Raw genomic sequence first — 21,301 nt, forward strand, 5'->3', positions numbered from 1 at the left:
CTACGAACGACACCGACAGTCACCGCGTGGACAATGGAACACACACGTTTCAATAAGGGCAGGCAGAACGCTGCCCCCCCCAGTGCCCAAAGCAGCCGGAGCTCAATGCGGGGTTGGGGGCCTGTAGGGGGTTAATGGGGAACAAAACCAGCTCTGTCTCTTCTTCCTTTATAACACAATTGCTCTGCTCAGCTCTGCAGCTCCCCCCCCCCCCCAGCTCCTATTCTGGGAGGTCACCGTAATTAATGACTTTGGAATGAAACATTCACAACACTTGATTTCCAGACGTGCTTCACCCTCCAACAAAGGCATCAGTTTGAGGACGCGATGAGTCGCTTAATGCTGGTGTCAAGCTGATGGCTCGAGTGCACTGCTATTGGGAGCTCGCTATAGCGGGTATGAGTCCAAAGGTGCCGTTGTACAACTGCTTTTCTGGAACACTTTGCACTTCTCAGCTTTAAAAACCTGATGCAAGAACAACCGACCTCATTCTGCGGCCTTTCCCAAAGGTTTCTCTCTTAATTTCACATCTGTTAAACCATGAAAATCAAAGTTTGATAACGTCCAGAGATTTCAGGCTTTAAGACTTTAAAACTGCTCCCGTAGAGCAGCATCCATTTGCAATGATTTAATTTCCAGCTCTTCTACTTCCCTCCTGCTCATCCCAACACATGTTTGACTTGTTGTTAGTACAGCAGCCCGAAGGCAGACCCCCCTCCTAAAAAGGGCTCTGTGAGGCAAAGCCAACACAAAGAGTTTCTTTCTATTCTCCCATACAAACAACTGCAACGGCCTGTTCTTCAAGAAGTGCTCAGCAACATGATTTCATTTCAATTAAGGGGTATCGCAGCTGCTCCCAAACCCACCGAACCCAAAGGCTCATCACTGCACTTGACTAAATGGGAGCTCAGGTCTTCAACTACTTACCAACCCAATTAATGCCCCAATTACTAGTTAATGCCCCACTACTGTGGCTGCAGTATGAGAAGTGAAATCCCAGGCACAAATTAATCTACACTTTGGCAAATCACTTCAGAGTTACCTTGAAACAGTCCCGGACTGGCCAGTATTTCAATCAGGATTTCTCATCATGCATGGTCACGATTTCCACACCATATTAACAGATATGTTATTTATCAAGGGAATAACATGCTACAAGGCTTCGCCAGCAAGGAACAAGACATCTGCTTTCCAAGCCTGAGTGTTACATTCTCTCGTATTTAAGAGCTTTGCCTTCATAAGAACTGGCACCACAACCTGTATAACATGTGTAACACCACTCACATGATTTAATTCCATCTCAATCCGTAGAAGTAATTACACCAGAGGTTCCAGATTTGCACTCAATGCAGTGTAAGAGAAAGTTAAAGAGATCCTCTCTTAGTTCTTCTGGCCTTTCTTGAGGGTCATTAAGACTTCTCTGCTTTCCATTTTATAAATAATCTTATCCTGTTATGCACTGACATTCTGGGATGAGGTTTCAAGCAGAATGAATGAACACTTAGACACATACAGTACAGCCCATCAACAGTACATGGCGTTGCAATCGTACTCTCGCAATACCAAAAAGCATTAAATAACCAACACGACCTGTGAAGGAGAATTATGTAAGAAAAGAATACACTGCCTTAAAAGAAAAATAAGACACCTTTCCCTCTCTCCTGGTCCCCAGACATAACATCAGTTCTGTACATAGACCAGGTCCAGCAAAGCAGGCAATTCTTGCAGATGGCTTTTCTGTGTCCTGTACATAGTGGTCCACTGGTGTTTTGCTTGTGTTTCCTGAGTCCAAGGGCTGGTCACTTTAAGAAACTGTCCGAAGGAATTAGTGTGTTGTTCACAAGGTATGCGGAAAACCAGCATAACCAACTCTTCATCCAGTCCTCAAGAGAAAGATATGTCCAACGTTCAGGTGGCAACTGAGATGACCAGCCTGCATTTTCAGAAGGTGCACTTCTATAAGCCATTTCTCCTGGCAGATCTATCATTAGAGATCACAGCAGAAGCTGCTATGCAGGCTAAGGGAAGCATTTTCTGTTTGTGGGCAAAAAGGTGTTTTGCCCTGCAAACTCTGGAGGGAGAAATAATAACAGTGGCTCCGTACTACTGTTACGTGTTGCTATGGTTTTATTCCAAACATAAGGCTGCACTTTTCCTTTCTCTGGAACTGCTTGGGAAAGCAGGACAGGCGAGACAGCATGTAAACAGTTTGAGGGTTGGAAAAATAATAATTTAATGGACTGCTTCTGCACGTCGTCACAGCTTCATTGTGGGATCCATCCCCACACACATGAGCAAAGAGTCACTGCTTCACTGCTGCTCTTATTCTCCACAAAGTCTGCTCTCGAGCTTATATTCCCTTTCACGTTGGCTGCTGAAACAAAGACAGAGAAAGCAGTTCTGCCATATCCCAGCAACTTACATGATGTCCTCTTGTTTAACAGCTCCTATTACAAATATACATACAACATCATCTGCCAAATTAGCCTTCAGATGGACAAGCTATTCCCTTACAATTGAAATAGTAGGTGGTTACCAGAGACACTTCTCAGAAGGAAAAAATTAGGGTCAGCAGACATGCCAAAAAAAGTCCAGGGCAGGCAGAGGTTTCATTTCTCCTCTTGTCCTTTCTGTTAAAAGCTGCATAAAATGGCATCCCAGGAGGATTCTGAGGGTAATTCTTCATGGTCACTGAGGACTTAAACCCTCTTAAAGCATTAACAAGAGCTTCAGGATTTTAGCTGAAGTGAGTAAATACTTTAAAACATATGAGCTCCAGGATACCCATCTACTCGGGCTTTTGGAGGAGGTGAAAAATACGAGCGACACCCCAATGCTTCTTCATTCATGTTCTGCTGAGAAAGTTCTTGGTTTAGTGATGTGCACTTCACTGCCCCCGTTCCCATTGGTGGTTGTAGTGATTATGTACTGGGTTGTTTGCTGCTGATTACTCGTTTGAGATTCCAGCGTATCAGTGTGTGTTGGTGGCTGGGAAACACCAACCTGCACCTCATTGGAGAGCGAGGAGTTCTGTTTGACATCCAGATCAGGTTGACCTTCAGATATCACATAGTGGGTCTGCGTGAAGAACATAAAAAGTCAATTGTTTTGTCTTCTACAGTCTCTGTTCTAATCATCTCTAACCTTCCTGCTGCTCTGCTGAATGACATTGTGGCATAAATAAGGAATCTTGAAGCTGATGATGTCCCGCTTTTAAACAAAGCTTTGAGACCACCAACACTTTACTCTCTGTGGCCCAGTCATCATTTTGGCATGCACTTAACCTTACAGGCTTTAAGCTTGACATTATTTTAGATTTAAAAAGCCATTTTTTCCCCCCCCTTACCTGAGTGACTGCTTTCACTTGCCCTGTGTTGACAGTGGTGACGGGTGTACCTACAGCTGTCTCTGTGATGACATACTGGCCTTGAGGGATGGTCATCATCTGAATCTCGGATGCTAAAAGATTGAAACCAGACAATCAAGGTCTGCAAACTCAAAGACCACCATGAAAGATGATTATGCTTATGCATCAATAACAAGAGTAGCCATTGAGGATATGGTGTTTCACGAATATAACTTGCACTCCACATCACACCTCCATCATCTTGATTATTTTCAAGGATCCACTCCAGTTTGAACAAGCTGCTACCCAACAGATTCTTACTGAACACAAGATCCTTGGATTAAAGGAACCCAGTTTGCCTGACCAGACCACGTGCCAGATAATTGTAGATCAGCAGTAATAAAAGCTAATACAATCACTTTCATTTGTCTAAGATAATACTTAAGAAGGCCAAGCTCTGAAAACATACCATTTGTTGGCCAGTAAAACTAGAAAACATTGTAGTCTCACATGCCAGCCAAACTTCCAGCTGCTGCTGACACTTACAGTAACTCCGAAATGAATTCCACGTGCTGGGAAGATACGTGTGCTGGACTGAAGATCCTTGCTGCTGCTGGAGGGCTTGGTTTTGTGTAGATGCAGCTGTCTGCATCTGTGAGGGGCTGAGTTCCTGCTGTGATTGCTGTGAGGAGGGACTCAGAGGCTGACCCCCAACCTAGAAAAGAAGGCAAGCAGACTGAGGACTGCACACACCTGCACCATTATCAACATGGCCTCCTTTATTAAGGGAGGAAAAATTAAGGCTTCTATAGCATACTGAGCACAAGAAGTACAAAGCTCTCTCCCAGCTGACATCTTCCCATGATCAATATGCAGAGACTGGAAAAGACAGATATGGCTTCCCAAAGTTTACACAGGACCTGAGGAAATGGCTCGCTCAGAGAGGTTCAGCCTGGATGTTAAAGAAAGGTTCTTCACTGAGATGACAGTCTGGAACAGGGTCCCCATGGAAGAAATCAGCACCAAGCCTACACCATTTTAGAGAAACACCTGCAGAATGCTGTCACACATGGTTTAAGTTTTAGGTACCCACGAGTTGGACTCATTGATCCTTGTGGGTCCCTTCCAACTCAAGATATTCTTTGATTTCAAGATAAAAGTCGGGCAGAGGACTTAGACAAGAGGCTAAAAATTATTCCAGAGCACAAAGAACCGAACTTCCAAATACTTGAAGAATTCTGATTTTCATTTATATCAGTTTCTATCAATTTAAGTGGTTACTTCTATTTAATCAGGAATAGCTGCGAACTCATCAATTTCCGGCCATCTATCTCTACCTTCTGTACATTCTGAAAACATAACCAAGCCCTAAGGAATACGATGACCTCAAAGATGTTTAACATGGCAGTTCTTCCATGCGGTCCTTTAGCTTAAGTACAAAATGATTGCTGTGATTCAGGATAGTAATGTGCCATCTGCGCAGAGAAGAGTGACGTACCTGTGATGATGACTGAGCTGTGGGTGACGGCTCTGTGACCTGGATGTGCTGCACCTGGATGGCATGTTGGGTGTATGTCTGGGGGTCATGCAGCTGTCCAACATCCACTGTAGAGTGCTGAGACTGGTGAGGTGAGGTAGCCTAGAAAGAAAGCCAAAGCAAGGATATGTACTTCAAGTTCTCTGCAGAGGAAGCCAGGAACTTTTCTGGCTTTATTTTTTTAACTATCCCCCAACAAATCTCCCAGTACTACAGCCCCAAGGAAGCACAGGCTTCCTATGAGAGGGTCAAAAAGCATACAAACTCTCCCAGCAGGTTACTCACCTGGGCCACTTGAACAACCTGCAGTTGAATGTGCTGAGGCTGCTGCAAGCCAGTTGTGGACTGAGACACAGGGATGTACTGAATTCGCTGGTAGTCTCCCTGGGGAGTTCGATAGTCTGTTGTGAGGGTCTGGGATAGCTCCGTCATTGCTTGTGTCAGTAAGTCTGTTGTCTGAACAGACAGAGAGAGAAACACACACACAATATCATCCATATTGCCTATGTGACTGAATACCTTTATAGGGCTGCAGTCCTTTCACTGCACTGAATCTAACACCTATGCCATTGAGCCTCACTATTTCTTTACAAGAGCTAAATGCATACAGAGGTAGGCTGATGGGGTCACAAGCTGTTAGCAAAGACCATCCACTAAGTGCTAGTCAGAATCGTTCAGAGCAAACTTGACATATAATAATTTAAGAAAATATTACAATCTGGTCAAACAATACAGTACAGATTCAAGAACAGAAATGACCTCTAATAGTGCCTTAACACATGCTTTAAAGTGATGTCTGCCAGAAATACTAAGAAACACTAAGACTACTATATCAGAGGGCGTCTATCCTCTTTGTTTCCCTCCAGTGATCTGATTTAACGTCTCAAATCCTTACCACAACAGTCTCTCCAGTTGTGCTGTCAGTGGTGAGGACTGCAGGAGTGGAACTGATGACAGCTGTCGCCAGTGGGGCATGTATTGTGTTAGGGAGCTGAGCAAACTCTGGGTGCTTCTTGCGAATGTGTTGTACCATCTTCGTCTACAGAGTGATGCAAAAGAGCGTTAATAAAAACAGCCAGCAACTGAGGTTTAAGGTCAGATGAAATCTAACACATGTGGACAGCAGCTTATAGCTTTCTCTCAGTATGACAGCACTAGCATTAGTACTATGGGATTTTCTGGTCAGCAAAAAGGGAAATAAGATCATAAAATTTACTTTGATTAGAGCTACCTGATTGGAAACACTTGTCTCAAACATCAGGATCCATAATCACTACAAAAAGAGGCTGTCCTTTGAGGCTACGAAACATCCCCATCATACCTTACTGCTGTACTGCTTGGAACAATGAGGACAGCAGACTGGAGGGGTGGCTATAGTGCCTGTCAGCTGGGTGTGGGTGCTCAGCATGGGATCTGGCTCTCCTGGGCCTGCAGGGCGCAGTTTCCGGATGCTTGGAGGTAGCTCAGCACCAGGATGGTTCTTCAGGATATGTGCTTTGCGTTTGCTGGCACTCTTGTACACCTGAAGGGTAATGATTGGAGTTGCATTGTTTTAATTTCAAATGGAAGCATAAAAAAGCAATATCACTTATCTTCACCTGGAAGGTCTGTGTGTTGTTTTAGACAAAGGATTGGGCTATAATTCCAAACAAGTACAACATAATGCACAGACAGATATACACATTCTAGTGCTTTTGGTCAGCGTTTGCTTGCAAGGCCCTCAGAATCACTGCAAGCCCTGCCAGATGTTCTTGCGCAGAGACAAATTGCTTGTATACAAGTTTAGGACTAAGCTACATTCTGAGGGCTCATTTCCTTACCTACCTTATCACAGTACTGACAGAAATAATCTCTGTTGGGTTTGATGATGGGCAACGTGAGCTCTGGCACCTCTTCTATTTTCATGTCTGGATGTCTCTTTGATAAATGATTCACCTTAGGAGAAGGAAACAGAAGACCAACAGAGCACATTGCAACTGGAAGCTCAGCAATTGCTTTTTGTCCTGGACATGGTAAGTGCCAAACCAAAGCTGCAGTAGTATTCGCCAGCAAAACACCAGAAGCATTTACTATTGCAAAGTCTATTGTGCGTTTAGTTGCAAGGTAAACACGTTGCCCTGATGTACTCATTCACAATTTCCCCCAACAAAACACAATGGAAAGAGGTAAAATAGCTTGTCAGAAGTCTCAGGTAGCTGAGAACATGTTGATATAAAGGATCTCTGCTCAAAACATGAAAGAAGAAACCTTATTTGCAAGCATCCTTCCACAGGGGGCAGTTACAGTGCTTGGCCAGCAGAGGCCCCTCCCGAGGAAAAACAGGAGAGCATCATAAAAGCTGAACAAGCACTAAGGCTCAATCAACACTGCACAGCACTGAGATGGTGGGGACAAGCAGACATGTGAAACAGGCAATGAAACACATAAATGCACACATTTGCTGAGTAGAGAACATGCCTAATTTCAAATGGACAATAAGATGACACCGGTTTCACAGCATCACTGTGTTGTAGAGATGGGAATTCTACCCTTATTCCTTAGCAATTAAGATGTGAGAAGTGGAGCTACATCACGCGGATGCTCACCAACATCCCCCTCCGGCGGAAGCCCATCATGCACAGCCGGCACTTGAACATGAAGCTTTCATAGTCAGTGGAAGCTATCCGAGGCTTGAAAGTCTTTGAGCGGCTGATTCGGTCAGCTTTCTTGGCCTCCCTCTCTGGGTTGTGCATCCTCTGCATGTGCTCTCGCAATTTGTCTTTCCTCTACAGGAACAGCAAGCAGGGAATAACAACAATAACAACATCAGTAGTGTTTATTGCTGTACTATTTGCTACAGATTGGAAACACAATGTGAGTTGTTCAAACACCTCTTTGGCTTTTCCCCTTCACTGTTGCTGTGAAATAGAGGTGCATGTTCAGCACTGGTCAGCACAGAAAGAACTCTTTGGGCTTAGGCTGGTGGTTCAAAAGCTGAGGTTACTCAGCCACAAAAGGCAAAGTCAAACTTAATAGCTTCAATAGAAATGAATCCCTCCAACCTGGCTTTTCTCTGAATTCATCTAGAATTGACTGTACATGCCTGGAAGACTACATCACTCAATGTTCTCCAGCAATGCTGACTTCAAGCCCCACAATGGTACCAAGCCTGTCCCGATGTTATTCAGCTCCTTTGGGCACACACTGTTCAGAATGTGCTTCTTCACCCAAAAGGGCCTTCCAATCCCCCCAGTACCTCCATGGGAAACTAAACAGCTGCCATCACCCTTTGCATGATCCAGTGAGGAATCATCTTACCTTGAACTGCTTGCCACACGTGGAGCACAGGAAGTCTTTGCGGTCCGAGTGTCGCAACATATGGAGCCGCAGCTTGTCAGGGCGGCAGAAAGCTTTGTCACACTCTGTGCACTGATAAATCTTTTCTGAATGGAAACTGCGTACGTGTTTCTTGACCTAGAATTGCAGATCACAAAACAGTGGATTTCATTCAACCAAAGGTTTGTGCGGTAAAACAGTCTCAGAAATTCTTGGTAAGAAATAAAGGAAAAAAAGGGTTCTCAATCTGCTCTGGTTTAAAATTCAGTTCATCTGAACAGTCGATATCTTGGTGGTGCTTTCTACAACAGCAATTGCTTTTGCCTACTTTGAGACTACCCTTCACATCTTAAAGCACTCAGTGTTCTGAGGTTGTCTTTCATAGAAGAACATTAATGAGGGCTCACATTTGTAATCCAAGCACCAGTGCATGCAGGAGATCCCAAAGGTGGGGCTTCAAATCTGTACATCTCACCTGGATAAAGTCCGGAAAGCGCTTTTTGCAGGTAGGACAGGTGAAATAGCCATCAATGATATGGATGGCCACGTGATCTTTGAGTAAATCCAAGCGGTCGAAGGACTCAGGACAGAAAATGCAGGAGTATGTTTTCTGGTCCATGTGGAACTTCATGTGGCTCTCAAGAGAACCGCTGTTGATAAAACCCTTGTTGCAAATGTCACAAGTCAAAGGGCAGTTCCCTTCCCGGCCGTGAAACCGCAGATGCTGATCCAGTTTGTCCTTTTCCCGGAACGCCTTTCCACACTGAAGGCATTTGAATGGGCGGAAGGATTTCCTTATGAACAGGTGCTGAAGAGCCGCATTCTGAAAGAAACACGGAGCCCATCAGCTTTCACTAGATACCGACTTCACAGACCAGCATTTCCAAGATCAGAAACAGCAGATCGGTGAACCTGAACTTCAAAGGACTCTTTGGTTACAGACAGCCTGCATTTTACACAAGTGGATGCTGCGGTGGATAGAGGGGAAATACCTGCAGTTAAGAAAGCAGAATGGAGAAGTTCCCCCTCCTGTCCACGTTTCCACCTCTAGCGTGACATTCTTCAGTGAAAGAGAGCTAAATCCCTCTCCAAAGAAGAGACCTGGGTACAAGAAGAGAGCTGCAGTTCCTACTTATGTTGCAGGATTGGGCCATGAGGTCAGTCCCATACTGAAAGATGAACTAATCCCATCAGGGCTTGAACCTGTGGCACCAGAGGTTGATACTTAAAACTGGAATGAACACACACACAGAACATCCCTGCCTTAGACCTTAGAAAAGCTCACAGGAGATTGTTGGCTTTGAAAATGCAATCCTGTGTGAGTAATAAGGAAGAGCTGTAGAGGTTTCCAGATGGTAATCAGCTGTCAAGGCTTCCTACCTATTCTCTGGAAATGAATTGCATGCTCCTCTTAAAACCAAGTATTTGCTTGTTGATAATACTAAGGGCATGGTACTATGCACGTTGTGAATAGCACAATGGATGGAGCACTCAAAGGGTGCTAGAGCTCAACCCAGTTCCTCAGTCATTAAAAGGTAATGGTAGCTATTTTCCTGTTGTCTCAAACTCTCATTGCTCAGCCTGATGGAAGATGGAAAAGTGCTACACAACCATCACTGTGCCATTCTGCCAATGCCCCTCTCTTGAAACGCCACCAGACTCCATTGAACACAACTTATTGCTTAGCTTATAGATTTGGGGATACAAACACACCACTGAGGATTAAACCACCACTGCACGCCTCTTTTTGTGATCCCCTCGTGATAAATGCTCAGAGGACAAACACCAAGGAACAAGAGATCGGTCACTTCAGAACTTCTTCCCCTTTCCTCCCGCATTTACTGTTTAATAAGATCCTACATTAACATCACAGCCAAACTCTCTCCTCTTCAAGATATGCTGCTGTATTTATGGGGTAACACCATCATCGTCTGCATACATATCACTGTAAACTGAGACCCAAATCTGGCTCTTCCTATACAGAACAGTTACTCAACTCTTTTCTGATCTTCTCATCCCCTATAAACTGTATCTTACCCAAATTGCAGCTCTTCCTTTCTGTAATCAAAATTTTACACATGGAAGAGAGAGATTTTTGGCTAAATAAACCAATCTCAGTTACACGGCTTGAAGGATTATTTGCTTGAATCATTTCCCTCCCACACACAATAGAGGGGAAAAAAACCAGCTCACTCAGCTGACACTGAGCTCAGGTTCAAAGCGTTTGTTGTTGGTACACAAAGCTCTTAGCACAGGTTTTAACCTCACAAAGACAGACAGCTTTTCTACCCCAAGAAAGGTCTTTAACACTATCATCAACTAAGCAGATTCAAGCTGAAGTTGTGGTTTCTCTTCAGCAACTATTTGCAAGGCAAAAGTTCCAAGAGGCACAGATGGTGCTGTGAATAAGCCAGTCTGTGCCACAGCACCATGATCCAGCCGGCTGTTGGAAGCACTCCTGCTTGCCAGCTTGGATGGACTGTGCTTCTGTGAAAGAATTACTGTGCTGGAATTGAATCGACTCCAATTGGTGACCAGTTCTCAATAGCATCTCATGAGATACTCGTTCTCTACGTGAGATTTGTCTCCCTCTCAGAAGGAAAATTTGCTAGGAATGACATGCTTTATTCAGGACTTGGAAATGGATACTGCCGTGGGGAAAAGGGACCAGCTGCTCCTTTCAGGCAGGTCCAGCAATCTCTGGGTTACAGCGAATGGAGAGGATGAGAGAAAACATGAGCCACTATTGTCTTTGCTTACCCTGATACGCTTTGCTCGCCTCATGTCATCTGCTGTCATGGTGCTCTGCGTAGGCACCGCGCTCTCATCATGCTGGGGCTGGATTTGTAGCGGGTGGTTTTCTGACTGCTGTTCCAGTGTTGACTGTGTCTCTGATGGCACTGGAGTCTGTTCCTGCTGCTCCAGCCCATTCAGTGTTCCTTGTCTGGCCTCATCAAACTGCCCCTTGCTGGAAAAATGCAGCAAGTCCTGAAATCGCAAACCATACAGCCAGTGATTATTCCCCCCACCCACTGAAAAATGCTTTGATATTACTCAGCAGACAACTGGATTTTTACATCTTTCATTGGAAGCTATAAACAAAAGGTGTCTACACTGCTCTACTCCAACACATCTCGTTGATAATCTCAGCAGATCTCAACCTACAGCAGCAACATTCAGAGCACTGGGGAAGTCGTTCTGCAAGAACATAACCCCTTTTCCATAACATTATCCACACTTGACTGGACACAGAGGATCAAAATAACCCAGCTGTTAACAGCCAAGCAAGCTTCTGCACTACTGACCCCATCACTGCTTAAACCAAAGATGATACAGGCTAACCTGTGAGAAATTTCAAGACCAAAGTGAGTAGCACAGATTGGACCTCCAGGAAAAGCAGAGAATTTCTGTCTCATTGAAACTGTTGTCACTTTGAAACACATCAGGCATTGATATGCAGCGTCTCCCCTTTCTAGCAAACTAGCTGGAATGATGAACTGGAGGGTGATAAACGAGATCATTACACTGTGCACGGTGTGTTTTACTATCCAGTTCCCAAGCTCTGCATACTCTCATCTACTCAGCTGCATATATTACCTATATTTATCACACAAAGCTATTCTCTTCCATTTTAGCATTACCATAAAAGAAAAAGGAGGGTGCTGGGAACTGCAAGTACGTGCTACAATCTACGTTTGCTTTCCTCTAAAAGTCCAGTATCTCCTTTTGGATGGAAGCCTCCAGTATAAGGAGAAAAAGCCCACAGATCCTTATGTGTAATCACTTAGAATGCAACTAAGGAGCTTAAAATCTCAGATAATGAAGCAAAGCATCAAGAGAGCAACAGCTCAGGGCTGGTACTGTTCAAGCACAAATGGAGGTGTGGGAGGAAAAAAAACAGTGAGATGCCAGGAGTGCAGCTGTTATAAACCATTAGTGCTCATCAGACAGGGAGATTTAGTAGAACAATATATTATCCAAAAGTCCAGCCCTGGCCTAGGTGGGCAGATATCCAAAGACCTGGGACACTTCCCTGCTCGACTTTACAGACACACGTGAGCTAAATCTGGGCCATGCTCCCAAGCTGGGAGGATGTGAGCCACTGCCAGTCCAGAGCTACTCAAATTAGCACAGAACTGTGCTCAGTGAGTCTTGACTCTCTGGAGAGAAAAGCTGGAACACGGAGCTGGCTGCTGGCTCAATTTGCAAAGAGGGTGACATCATCTCCAACATAATGCAGAATTAAGGGCAGTTCTGCATGCTCAGAAAGCAGTGGGCATTCAGAGGTCATGTATACATTCCTCCCTTTGAGTCAGCAATTAATTGTAACCTAACGAGACACCACAAGAAAATCACCGCTTCAGACATCAGCTTTCAGCTAAGCAATGAAACTGAGCCGCTGATTCCCTGTGACACCTTCATAAAAGGGTCTTGTGTTAACCCTATGCCCAGTCAGCATTAAACAGAATTAACATTTAATTGATATCAATGTATCATTCTACAGGAACCTAATGCATAACTAACAGCCACAAGCAAAATAACCTTTTGCAGCAAGCAGGCTGACAGAAGGACCCTTTGTTAATATTAAAGCATCATAAAGAATCATAGCTCTACCTGATTTAATTCCACCAGCAACAGTTATAAGAGCAGGTTCTGACCTCACATTCCAGAAAGGACAAAAGTGAACCTAAATTCCCATTACAGTTTTACTGCCTAAATTACTTTTGTGATGCTGCTAAACAGCTGCAATAGCCTACCTCACTGCTACGAGCTTTGGGATTAAAGTTGCTGTAGAAATGCAAGGCAGTTTACAGACTTTACAGAACAGAAATAGTGCGCTCCCTCAGCAAAGATTCACACCTAGAAACGACACAATTTACTTGGGTATAAAGCAGAAGCAAGCCTTCAGTTTGCACTGATGCCCTGAATTCTTCTAGTTGAACATTTACACCCCACAATGACATCTTATTTTCCTCCCCCCCATCCATATATACCTGTGTCCCTTCTTCACACTTGTCTCCATTTTCAATGGTTACTTCCATACGCATGAATTTAGGAGGGCGTCCCGGGCGCCTGCCTGGTCCAAACCTTCTTTTTCCTCGCCCACGACCTCTGCCTCTGGCTCTGCAAAGCACGATGCTTCAAATTAGAGACAAAAGAGATGGGTTTGGCATCCCCACTGACTTTATGCATTCTTACTTAGTACCAACAGCCACGGCAATGCTCCTTCTGGCATCCCAGGGCACAGAGTGCTGGGAAGTTACTGTACCAGCAATCCGGTTTAAAGCCTGAAGCCATAACATCCCTCCCCAAAAAGACACTGTAAACTGAAGGGAACAACACTGTCACAAAGTAAAAAACGCAGCCACTTGATAAATCTCAGGAAAAACAAGGCAGCAGTGCCTACTGTTCCCTGAAGGATGTTTCTAGATGGAGTTTATAATAGGTCAGGGTAACTATCTTTCCACCTCGCTGGAGAGGCAAAGCATTAGATGCCTCATTCTTTGAGCTCTGTATCTGGATACATCAGAGGAAGATCAGTATTTCACTTCTGTCATATGAAAATACTGCAGTTTAAATCATTGGTTTAAAAAAAAAAAGAAAAACAAACAACTTCACCAGCTTCCCCAAGGTGCTCATTTTCCTTCATCTCTTTCTTTAGCAAAACCTCTTAAGCTAGTCAGCTTTCTGGTGCTGTATTCTTACCTTCTTGGTGCTGAGCTATTCTCTCCTGAGTACCCAAATTGGTTACTAATACCTGTATGGCAAAGGCCCTCCTTCTGCAAACCTTGGGGAGCAACAGCATTACACACGGACCAAACTAAAGCTCACAATACCTGCTGAAGAAGTCCAGCTTCTCATCGTGGGAGCTGAGGTGCTGCTGGAGCTGCTCTGAGCTCATGAAACGACGGTTGCACTCATAACACGGCCAGTTCTTCTCTTGCTCTCTGAGAACTACGTTCCATTGGAAAGGTCAGTAACAGCATTTCAGACACTACCAATTAAATGCCTCTTTTCCCCCACCCCCTCCCAAGCATTTCTATTCTGGGCTTTATTTCATCACTAAAGTAGAGACAGACTGCAGAACAGCCAGCACAGCCCCACTTAATATTGCTTTTATCTATCCCCCCTGCCCTGTACATGACTACAGCTCCTTGCAGAAAGACAAGAAGGTCACTGAGGAAAATTCAGATGAATGAGATACATGAAAGAGCACCTACAGCATCATGTGGTAGGTGCAGCCAACAGAAATTGCCTCAATCCGAAGCAGGAGCATATAGGTTCATTACTCAAGTACAGAAATATTTCTTCCCAGCAGCTTATAGGCTCTGTACTCAGAACCAAGTTTATCACCCCAGCCAACATCACTCTGCACAAACAAAGCAGAAGAGCCCACGTTACCCTTCCGTTCCTCCTCAGATATGTCATGGATCTTCTGGTTCACAAACTCTGCGTAAGAGGCAGCGTACCACACCTAGAGGGGGAAATACAAGGTAACGTGGCACTTCCTTACATGGAAAGGAACCAAAGGGAATTCACATGAAAAATGCTTTTTTATGCAATATTTTATGCTTACTTTATTTGCCTCAGACCTAATTCCTCTTTCTCCTTTCATCCTTGCTAATAAAGCCTCCCCAGTTCCCCAGATGATGTTAAAAAGGAAGGCTGTCTGAGCCAGCCATGCTGCTTTGAGCTCAAAGTAATCGATACATTTTTAGGGGGAACAAAAAGGAACTCACAGAGCAGTCACAATATCCTTTATCATTTTCCACAAGCAAAAAGCTCCAGGAAAGCCAGGCAAAGTGAAAGACCACATTCACTTAAGGCACCAGAAAACATGTCAGAGGCACATAGGACTAACTGGAAAGGGCATCCAGAACTACAAAGAATAAGACTACTGTAATAAAAACTAGATTGCATCAGCAAAATATATGCAGTGTAAAGCATGACAGCGACAAGCAAATCATTTACATGCTCTAATTTTAAGCTTCCTTGTTTTTATGTCTCAGCCGAACTCATTTAAAACCTGTCAGTGGCTGACTATTGAGTTCAGTGACATTTGATTCAGGACACCATGTGCTTTATCATAGGGAAAAAGCCCTAAAAAATGCTCCAATTATTTACAGCAATCATTTCTGACTCTTGGAGATGTGCTTATTAGGTAGCAATTGAAACGGATTCCATCAGTAGAAACAGTCAGTCCCCAAACACGAGCAATGCCGTACCTTGAGCTCCTGCTTGGGCTCCACGTTTTTAATGGTTGTGTAATAAATGTGGTGGCCATATTGATACGCAACCAGGTTCTGTTCCAAATGGTTTTGAGCCGGACGCACAAACATCATCCAGTTACAAAGAGCCTCACTAGAAAGTTCAAACCACAGGTCCTCCTGCAAATCTCTGTCTTTTCTGTCACCCTTATCAAGAGACACCTGTAAGAAAAATCAGTTCCATGTGACTTTCTTGCAGCAGACTTGAAAGAATTCTCATTTCTAAAGAAAGACAACTGCAACTACATAACTTTTACATCAGAAAAGCAATGAGCACATAGCTGATCTTCTCTACGCTAATGGGGAACCAAGAACAAGCAGTGCATAGGAAAACACTTTGATACAGGTAGTGATTTAACTAAGGAGACCCCTTCATTCAGTCACAGTCAAGCACAGTATGTGATGTACAGCTGTGACTGAGGCACAAGAAGCTGAACCTTCAGTGTGGCACACAGCAGGTGTTTCTAACTAGCACACACCCCCTGCTTCTATTTCAGGACTCACCGTGCCTCAAGCTATAAAATAAACCCCACTTCTTTTGTACTGAACCTGCCTGTAGTCCTACTCAGACTCTGACTACTGCTCTTAAGACTATGGGCCATATCTCAAGCAAATACTAGAGTAACTCCTACAGCCAAGCCAGTAAACATGGAATAGAAATTAGTGAAATCCAGTTTATCTCGTGCTTGGCAAGGAGAACGGGAGAGAAAAATGGGGGAGGAAGGAGGGAAAGGAAGAAGGAATTTAATGTAAGTTACAGCGTGACGCAAAATAACGGCTGCAAAACATCCTCAGACTATTTTTATGTCTATGTGTTGCTTCTGCCTACGTGACAGTGATTCACAGCACTGCACACTCTAAGTCCTATACACCGTAACACCATAATATCGATCATGATTATTGCTTCCTTGGATAAAAGGATAGATTTGAAGCCAAAGCAAGCTGGATATTTCTGAGTTATATTCAAAAAGGAAGCAACACAAGAACAACACCTCCAGGAAAGTCATTGATCAAGTCGCAGCTGATCAATTCACACTGAGTCAAACTCACAAAGATCAGAGTCTAAACAAATTCCTCCCACGCACGCACACCCTTACCTTCAAATGGATATAGCAGTCTTTGAGCTCAGTTTGTCTAACCAGGGGTCCTTCTACAGGTCCAAATTGTGTGCGCTTGGGGATACGCCTCTTGGAGAAGACGCCTCCCAAAAACCTGTCTATGTAGAGCACCAAGGGGAGGCTGGCTCTTGCCTTGGTCAGCACAGGCCGGTTTGGGATTGGATGCAAAGGTCCATGTTTTGGACACACGGAGGGATGTGCGTTATTACACTCTTCACACCCTATAACACAAAGTCAGAGAGGACATGACTGTCAGACACGCTTGGAAGAGACAGCCTTATCACCCTGAGCATCTTCATCTCAGATATGGGACCACTCATTGCAATAGTCTGTTTATCTTTTAAAAGATTAGGAAGGGTAGCCTCCCACAAAATAAAGAACTCTCTCCCTTTGCCTTCTAAGTGACAAAGCCCAACACGAGCATACATTTCTGGATATAAAGGGCTTTAGTTATTGCTGCTAAAAATACAAGATCTCTGACCCCATCTAGTACAGGGCCCACGGAAGCAAAAGAAAGGTCAGCTGATAAACTACATACTACTTCATGTGCTTACACAGATCATTGGGATCAAACGGTCGGGGTGGATCTGGATCCCATTCATCCATGTCCGTGTCTTCCCCTTCTTCATCATCATCTTCATCCTCGTCGTCTTCCTCTTTTGTTTCCATCCTTTCCATCTGATTCTGCAGCGGTGCTAAAGGGTCAGAACCATCCACTGCCTCCATAGGAGGTAACACCTGGTTATGCACCGGTAACGATGCCTGAAGACAGAATTCACAAAAAGCAATCAAAACTGGATCCGAAGGAAAAACACTCTTACAAACACAAGCAACGAAGGCTCCTGCTAGCCTACTTTTTGGTAAAGGAAAGGAGGAAGAAGGAAAGTGGTGCTACACGATACATGAATGCTGAGTGATGCTTGAAATCCCTGCTGCTGACAGTCACTCAGGACAGCTCTGGCAAGGCCTGACTTCAAGGAAGACAAAACTGAAGTCAGAAGTTCCGGATGCTCATGAAAAGTGTCAGCAATGAAATGGAGTCCCATCTTTCTGGATGTTATACAGACCCTAAAGCTGCATTTCTGCTTGGTTTGTACACACTGTTGAACCCTGTACTTTGTTTGGTACATTCCTTTTTTCCTCCTGTCGTGCAATCAGATGAAAACAATTCCCAGAGCACACGTGTAAATTAAGTCAGGGAGGGAGGAGACAACACAAGGACTGTTTTACTCTAAATGAAGCCTTTCCCTTGGCTTTCCCTACTTTCTAACTGACATGCAGTGCACTGAATATCCATCTGCCACACAGGTTTCTCAGGTAGGGAACAACAAACACCACACACAGTAAAGCTGTCGAGAGACTGGCAAGGACACCCAGAGGATGTCGGTCCTACGTGACAGTCAGAGTTGCACCTTCTGTTAACTTCATTTCTTAAAGCTAAGACTATCTTAAGGTGCTGCTCAAGACAAAACAACCCACAGAAGAGGTTTATTAGATAATACGATCTCTAGCTCTCAATAAAAATAACACAACACGTATTTCATGGTGAGATGAAGACAGTACAAATCTGCACTAGGGTTTTGCCGCATCTCCTCCCATATCACTCAGACACAGTTCACCACCTGAGACAATGGAGCAATGAAATCAGTGTATTTTCACATTCAAAAGAAAAGGGTGCCTGGCAACTTACTCTATCTGCTTGTTGACCCTGCTCCAGAGCCATTTGCTGGGGGGATTCAGCAACGCTGCCGAGCACAGACAGGTTGGTGGGATTCATGCTCTGAGCAGCAGCAGGCAAGAGCACAGTTACCTAAAATTACAGGCACTCATTTTAGCACTGCATCATTTCCATTTTTCACTTCTACACAGGCAGAGCCCTGCATGCAAAGCTCCCCAGAGTGCTACACTAGGTCAAAATCTACAGCATTTCAATGACGTTTTTAGTATGGATGACAGACTTGCTTAACACCTAAAAACCCAGAGACAGTGGGAAAAGCTACAAAACCCAAACTGAAAAGCTTTCAGCCCATGTCCAACTCCTGACTTGAAGCAGAATTGCTACCCAGCCTGGGATTCAAAGTGGCTAAAGCCAAGAGTAATGAGCTCTTTATGTAGCTCTTGGCAAACCACTGGACTATGGACTTTGGCCCTTCCATTACCAAATTCACTTTCTTCCTTTTCCTCTGAAAAATAGAATCATCTCCTGATTTCATCTATATCCCCCTTCTTAAGTAAACAAGACACGTTATAACACAAAGAGGTGTACTGACCTTGTTGGAGGCTCAAGCACTCAAAAGTGAGAGAACTCCAACAACAATTTCATTACATTATTTGGCCACACCATCCATTTTCTGCTCAATTTTATACCATATCTTCGTGTAGTAACAGGAAAATTAACACATTATCACATAGTGCCCCCATTCATTCTGTGATAAAGCAGAACTGACCTCTTAAGAATCACCTCTCCTGTCTTTGCTGCTCTGCTTATCTATGCAGCCACTCGTGCCAGCACACTGCATGACTTTTCATCCTTCTCTACAGCTGACATTATGTGGCTACAAGTTCGTGTCTCTGACTGTTAAACAGCTTTGATGCTAAAATTAAAGCCTCTGCCCCACTACTGAGTGCACAATAAATATCAGATAGAACTGGGAACAGTGAAGTATGCCAGCAGTAAAGGAACACGCAGGAAAATTCATAACATAAGCAAGACAGTTTTGAAACTTCAAATCTAGCTTAAAGCTGCACTGAAAGCAATTTAGGAAACTACTTATAAACCTACAGGACATAAAAAAAGAATAAAAAGACTTCAGGGAAGTGCATGAAAGCAAAGTGGAAACCTCCGTGATCACAGCGGGGCTGCCTGCTGCTGCCATGTTGGATGCCAAGGGGCAACAGAAAAGCATCCTTGTTCAGCAGCACACCCCCAGCTCTGCCAGCCTCATGTCTATTTGTACCACATATTAGCACCTCTCGCTGCTAATCGCACCTCAAACACATCTCTAACTTCCATCTCCATGTAAATCCCAGACAATGCAAAGAATATGGGCAGTACTTTAAAAGGAAATTTAAAAGATACGTATATAGTTGAAGTGAAGCTTTTCAAAGACAAAGGTGCCTTTGTTGTTCAGGGATGCCCTACATGAAATGCTGATGTAAAAACACCTGCAAAGGTAATAACTGCCATAATGAGATTGTTCTGCTGGGACTGCTGTCAGTCAGAAAGGAGGGCAGTCTGAAGTCATGCAGACACCAAGTTCTGATGCCCTTGGTACTACAGCAACAGCCTTGTATCTCAGTTTAGGTCTCCTTTAAGCAAGAAGATTTATTTTCAAGGCACATTCACCCCTTCACTCTGCCCTAAGACTTCCAACACACACTCTAATGATAGCATTAGCAATATGGTGACGATTCAGATCTAACACGCATATTCCCACATGTCATTATAGGGGCATTTCTATTCCCAGACCACTTCCTTACAAGCAAGCGTGTCAGACCTGGGAAATCCCACAAAGATAAGTGAGGAACAACTGACTTCCTTCAGGTTCCATCTTTATTTTCTCCTGCAAAGCTTCTGCTAGACTGAGAACCTGAATCAAAACCAACCTTCTCCCCTTGAAAGCTTTCAGGGACTTCTAAGTACTTTGATCAGAGTCCATATGGGGACAGCTTCTAACTCGGCCATTCCAGAATGACATGAAAATAAAGTCAGATATATCAGCCTGCTGACTGACTTAAAGCAATACTGGAGGCAGTAAATTTGTATTGTTGTTGAGCAAGTATTAAAAAACTAAATTCACACTTCTCTTTTTATTGACACTGATGCACAAAAGAGCCGAGATCAAAGTCTCTCACTAACACCTGCTTTTTGCTCACCATCACTGGGAAAGATGGTAAATGACCGAAGATTGCCAGCTCACAAACTCAGAGTAAGCTCCTTCTGCTCTGTCTCTAATGTTCCTTATAGTTCCAAGCCCAAAGAAAACTGTCTCTTTCTTACCTGCTGCGTGGTGGCATCCTGCTGGACATAAGCCACTTGGGACGGATCTGTAAACAGAGTCTAGACAAAGTGAAAAAGGCTTATCAAACTGGCCTTAGGGCTGATTGCTCCCACGCACACAAGTATCACTGCCACCAAAATGTGATCCCCATAACTGCCTTGCTAGCTTTTAACATGCCTATTAACACAGCAGATTCAATTATCTTTCTCCAAGTTCAAAAGAGAGCTCTGCAAAAGAAAGCATGTGGATATCAGCACATCCTACACATGAATTTGGTAGGGGTGAGGATGTCTGTTTTCATTTAATAGAAGACGTAGCAACGCCGATATTAATATGGTAGCCTGCAAGAACAGCCCTGCTGGGAGAGCTTCTACATCACAAGAGCAAAACTCAGAGGAGCACAAAGCATTGACAGCAGCCTGCCTGCCTGGCCAACATCCGAAATACCCAAGCATGCAGCAGTCTGGCTCCAGCAAAGCGAAGCATGATATGGTAAGAACCCCCTTGGTGCTTTTTGCATGATGCCTTATTACTACAGTGAGGTTTTTACATTTAGACAAAGTGGTCATATTCAGAGAGTTCCAGAATCACTTGCTCATTAACTTCCTGGGAGATACCCCCTCCTGCTGCCTTATCCTCTCAGAACACCCCACCACATAGGAACTGCTTTTTATATTGCTGAATAAAGATCATGCCACATAAAGCTATGCCAATGC

At 44.1% G+C, this 21,301-nt stretch overlaps 1 protein-coding gene across 4 annotated transcripts in view; it reads right to left on the bottom strand.

Annotated features, from left to right (window-relative positions):
• Positions 1-1,121: 1,121 nt before the first annotated feature.
• Positions 1,122-21,301, bottom strand: part of PRDM10 (PR/SET domain 10) — a 28,336-nt gene continuing 8,156 nt past the window's right edge. For 3 of the 4 annotated variants that reach the window (XM_072354968.1, XM_072354967.1, XM_072354966.1), the window contains exons 4-23: positions 20,585-20,644; positions 18,275-18,394; positions 17,139-17,346; positions 16,564-16,805; positions 15,425-15,628; positions 14,601-14,673; positions 14,036-14,153; positions 13,193-13,322; positions 10,959-11,186; positions 8,674-9,021; positions 8,181-8,336; positions 7,469-7,648; positions 6,708-6,818; positions 6,205-6,405; positions 5,779-5,922; positions 5,169-5,339; positions 4,845-4,985; positions 3,893-4,061; positions 3,347-3,459; positions 1,122-3,078 (exon numbers count right to left, since the gene is read on the bottom strand). In XM_072354968.1, the coding sequence (XP_072211069.1) occupies positions 2,842-3,078; positions 3,347-3,459; positions 3,893-4,061; positions 4,845-4,985; positions 5,169-5,339; positions 5,779-5,922; positions 6,205-6,405; positions 6,708-6,818; positions 7,469-7,648; positions 8,181-8,336; positions 8,674-9,021; positions 10,959-11,186; positions 13,193-13,322; positions 14,036-14,153; positions 14,601-14,673; positions 15,425-15,628; positions 16,564-16,805; positions 17,139-17,346; positions 18,275-18,394; positions 20,585-20,644 (3,354 nt within the window). In that variant the 3' untranslated portion in view covers positions 1,122-2,841. The remainder of the gene's footprint in view (positions 3,079-3,346; positions 3,460-3,892; positions 4,062-4,844; positions 4,986-5,168; positions 5,340-5,778; positions 5,923-6,204; positions 6,406-6,707; positions 6,819-7,468; positions 7,649-8,180; positions 8,337-8,673; positions 9,022-10,958; positions 11,187-13,192; positions 13,323-14,035; positions 14,154-14,600; positions 14,674-15,424; positions 15,629-16,563; positions 16,806-17,138; positions 17,347-18,274; positions 18,395-20,584; positions 20,645-21,301) is intronic. The other variant, XM_072354970.1, reaches the window with a different exon arrangement.

This window comes from Excalfactoria chinensis, chromosome 21 (assembly GCF_039878825.1).
Source record: "Excalfactoria chinensis isolate bCotChi1 chromosome 21, bCotChi1.hap2, whole genome shotgun sequence".
NCBI classification, from domain to species: domain Eukaryota; kingdom Metazoa; phylum Chordata; class Aves; order Galliformes; family Phasianidae; genus Excalfactoria; species Excalfactoria chinensis.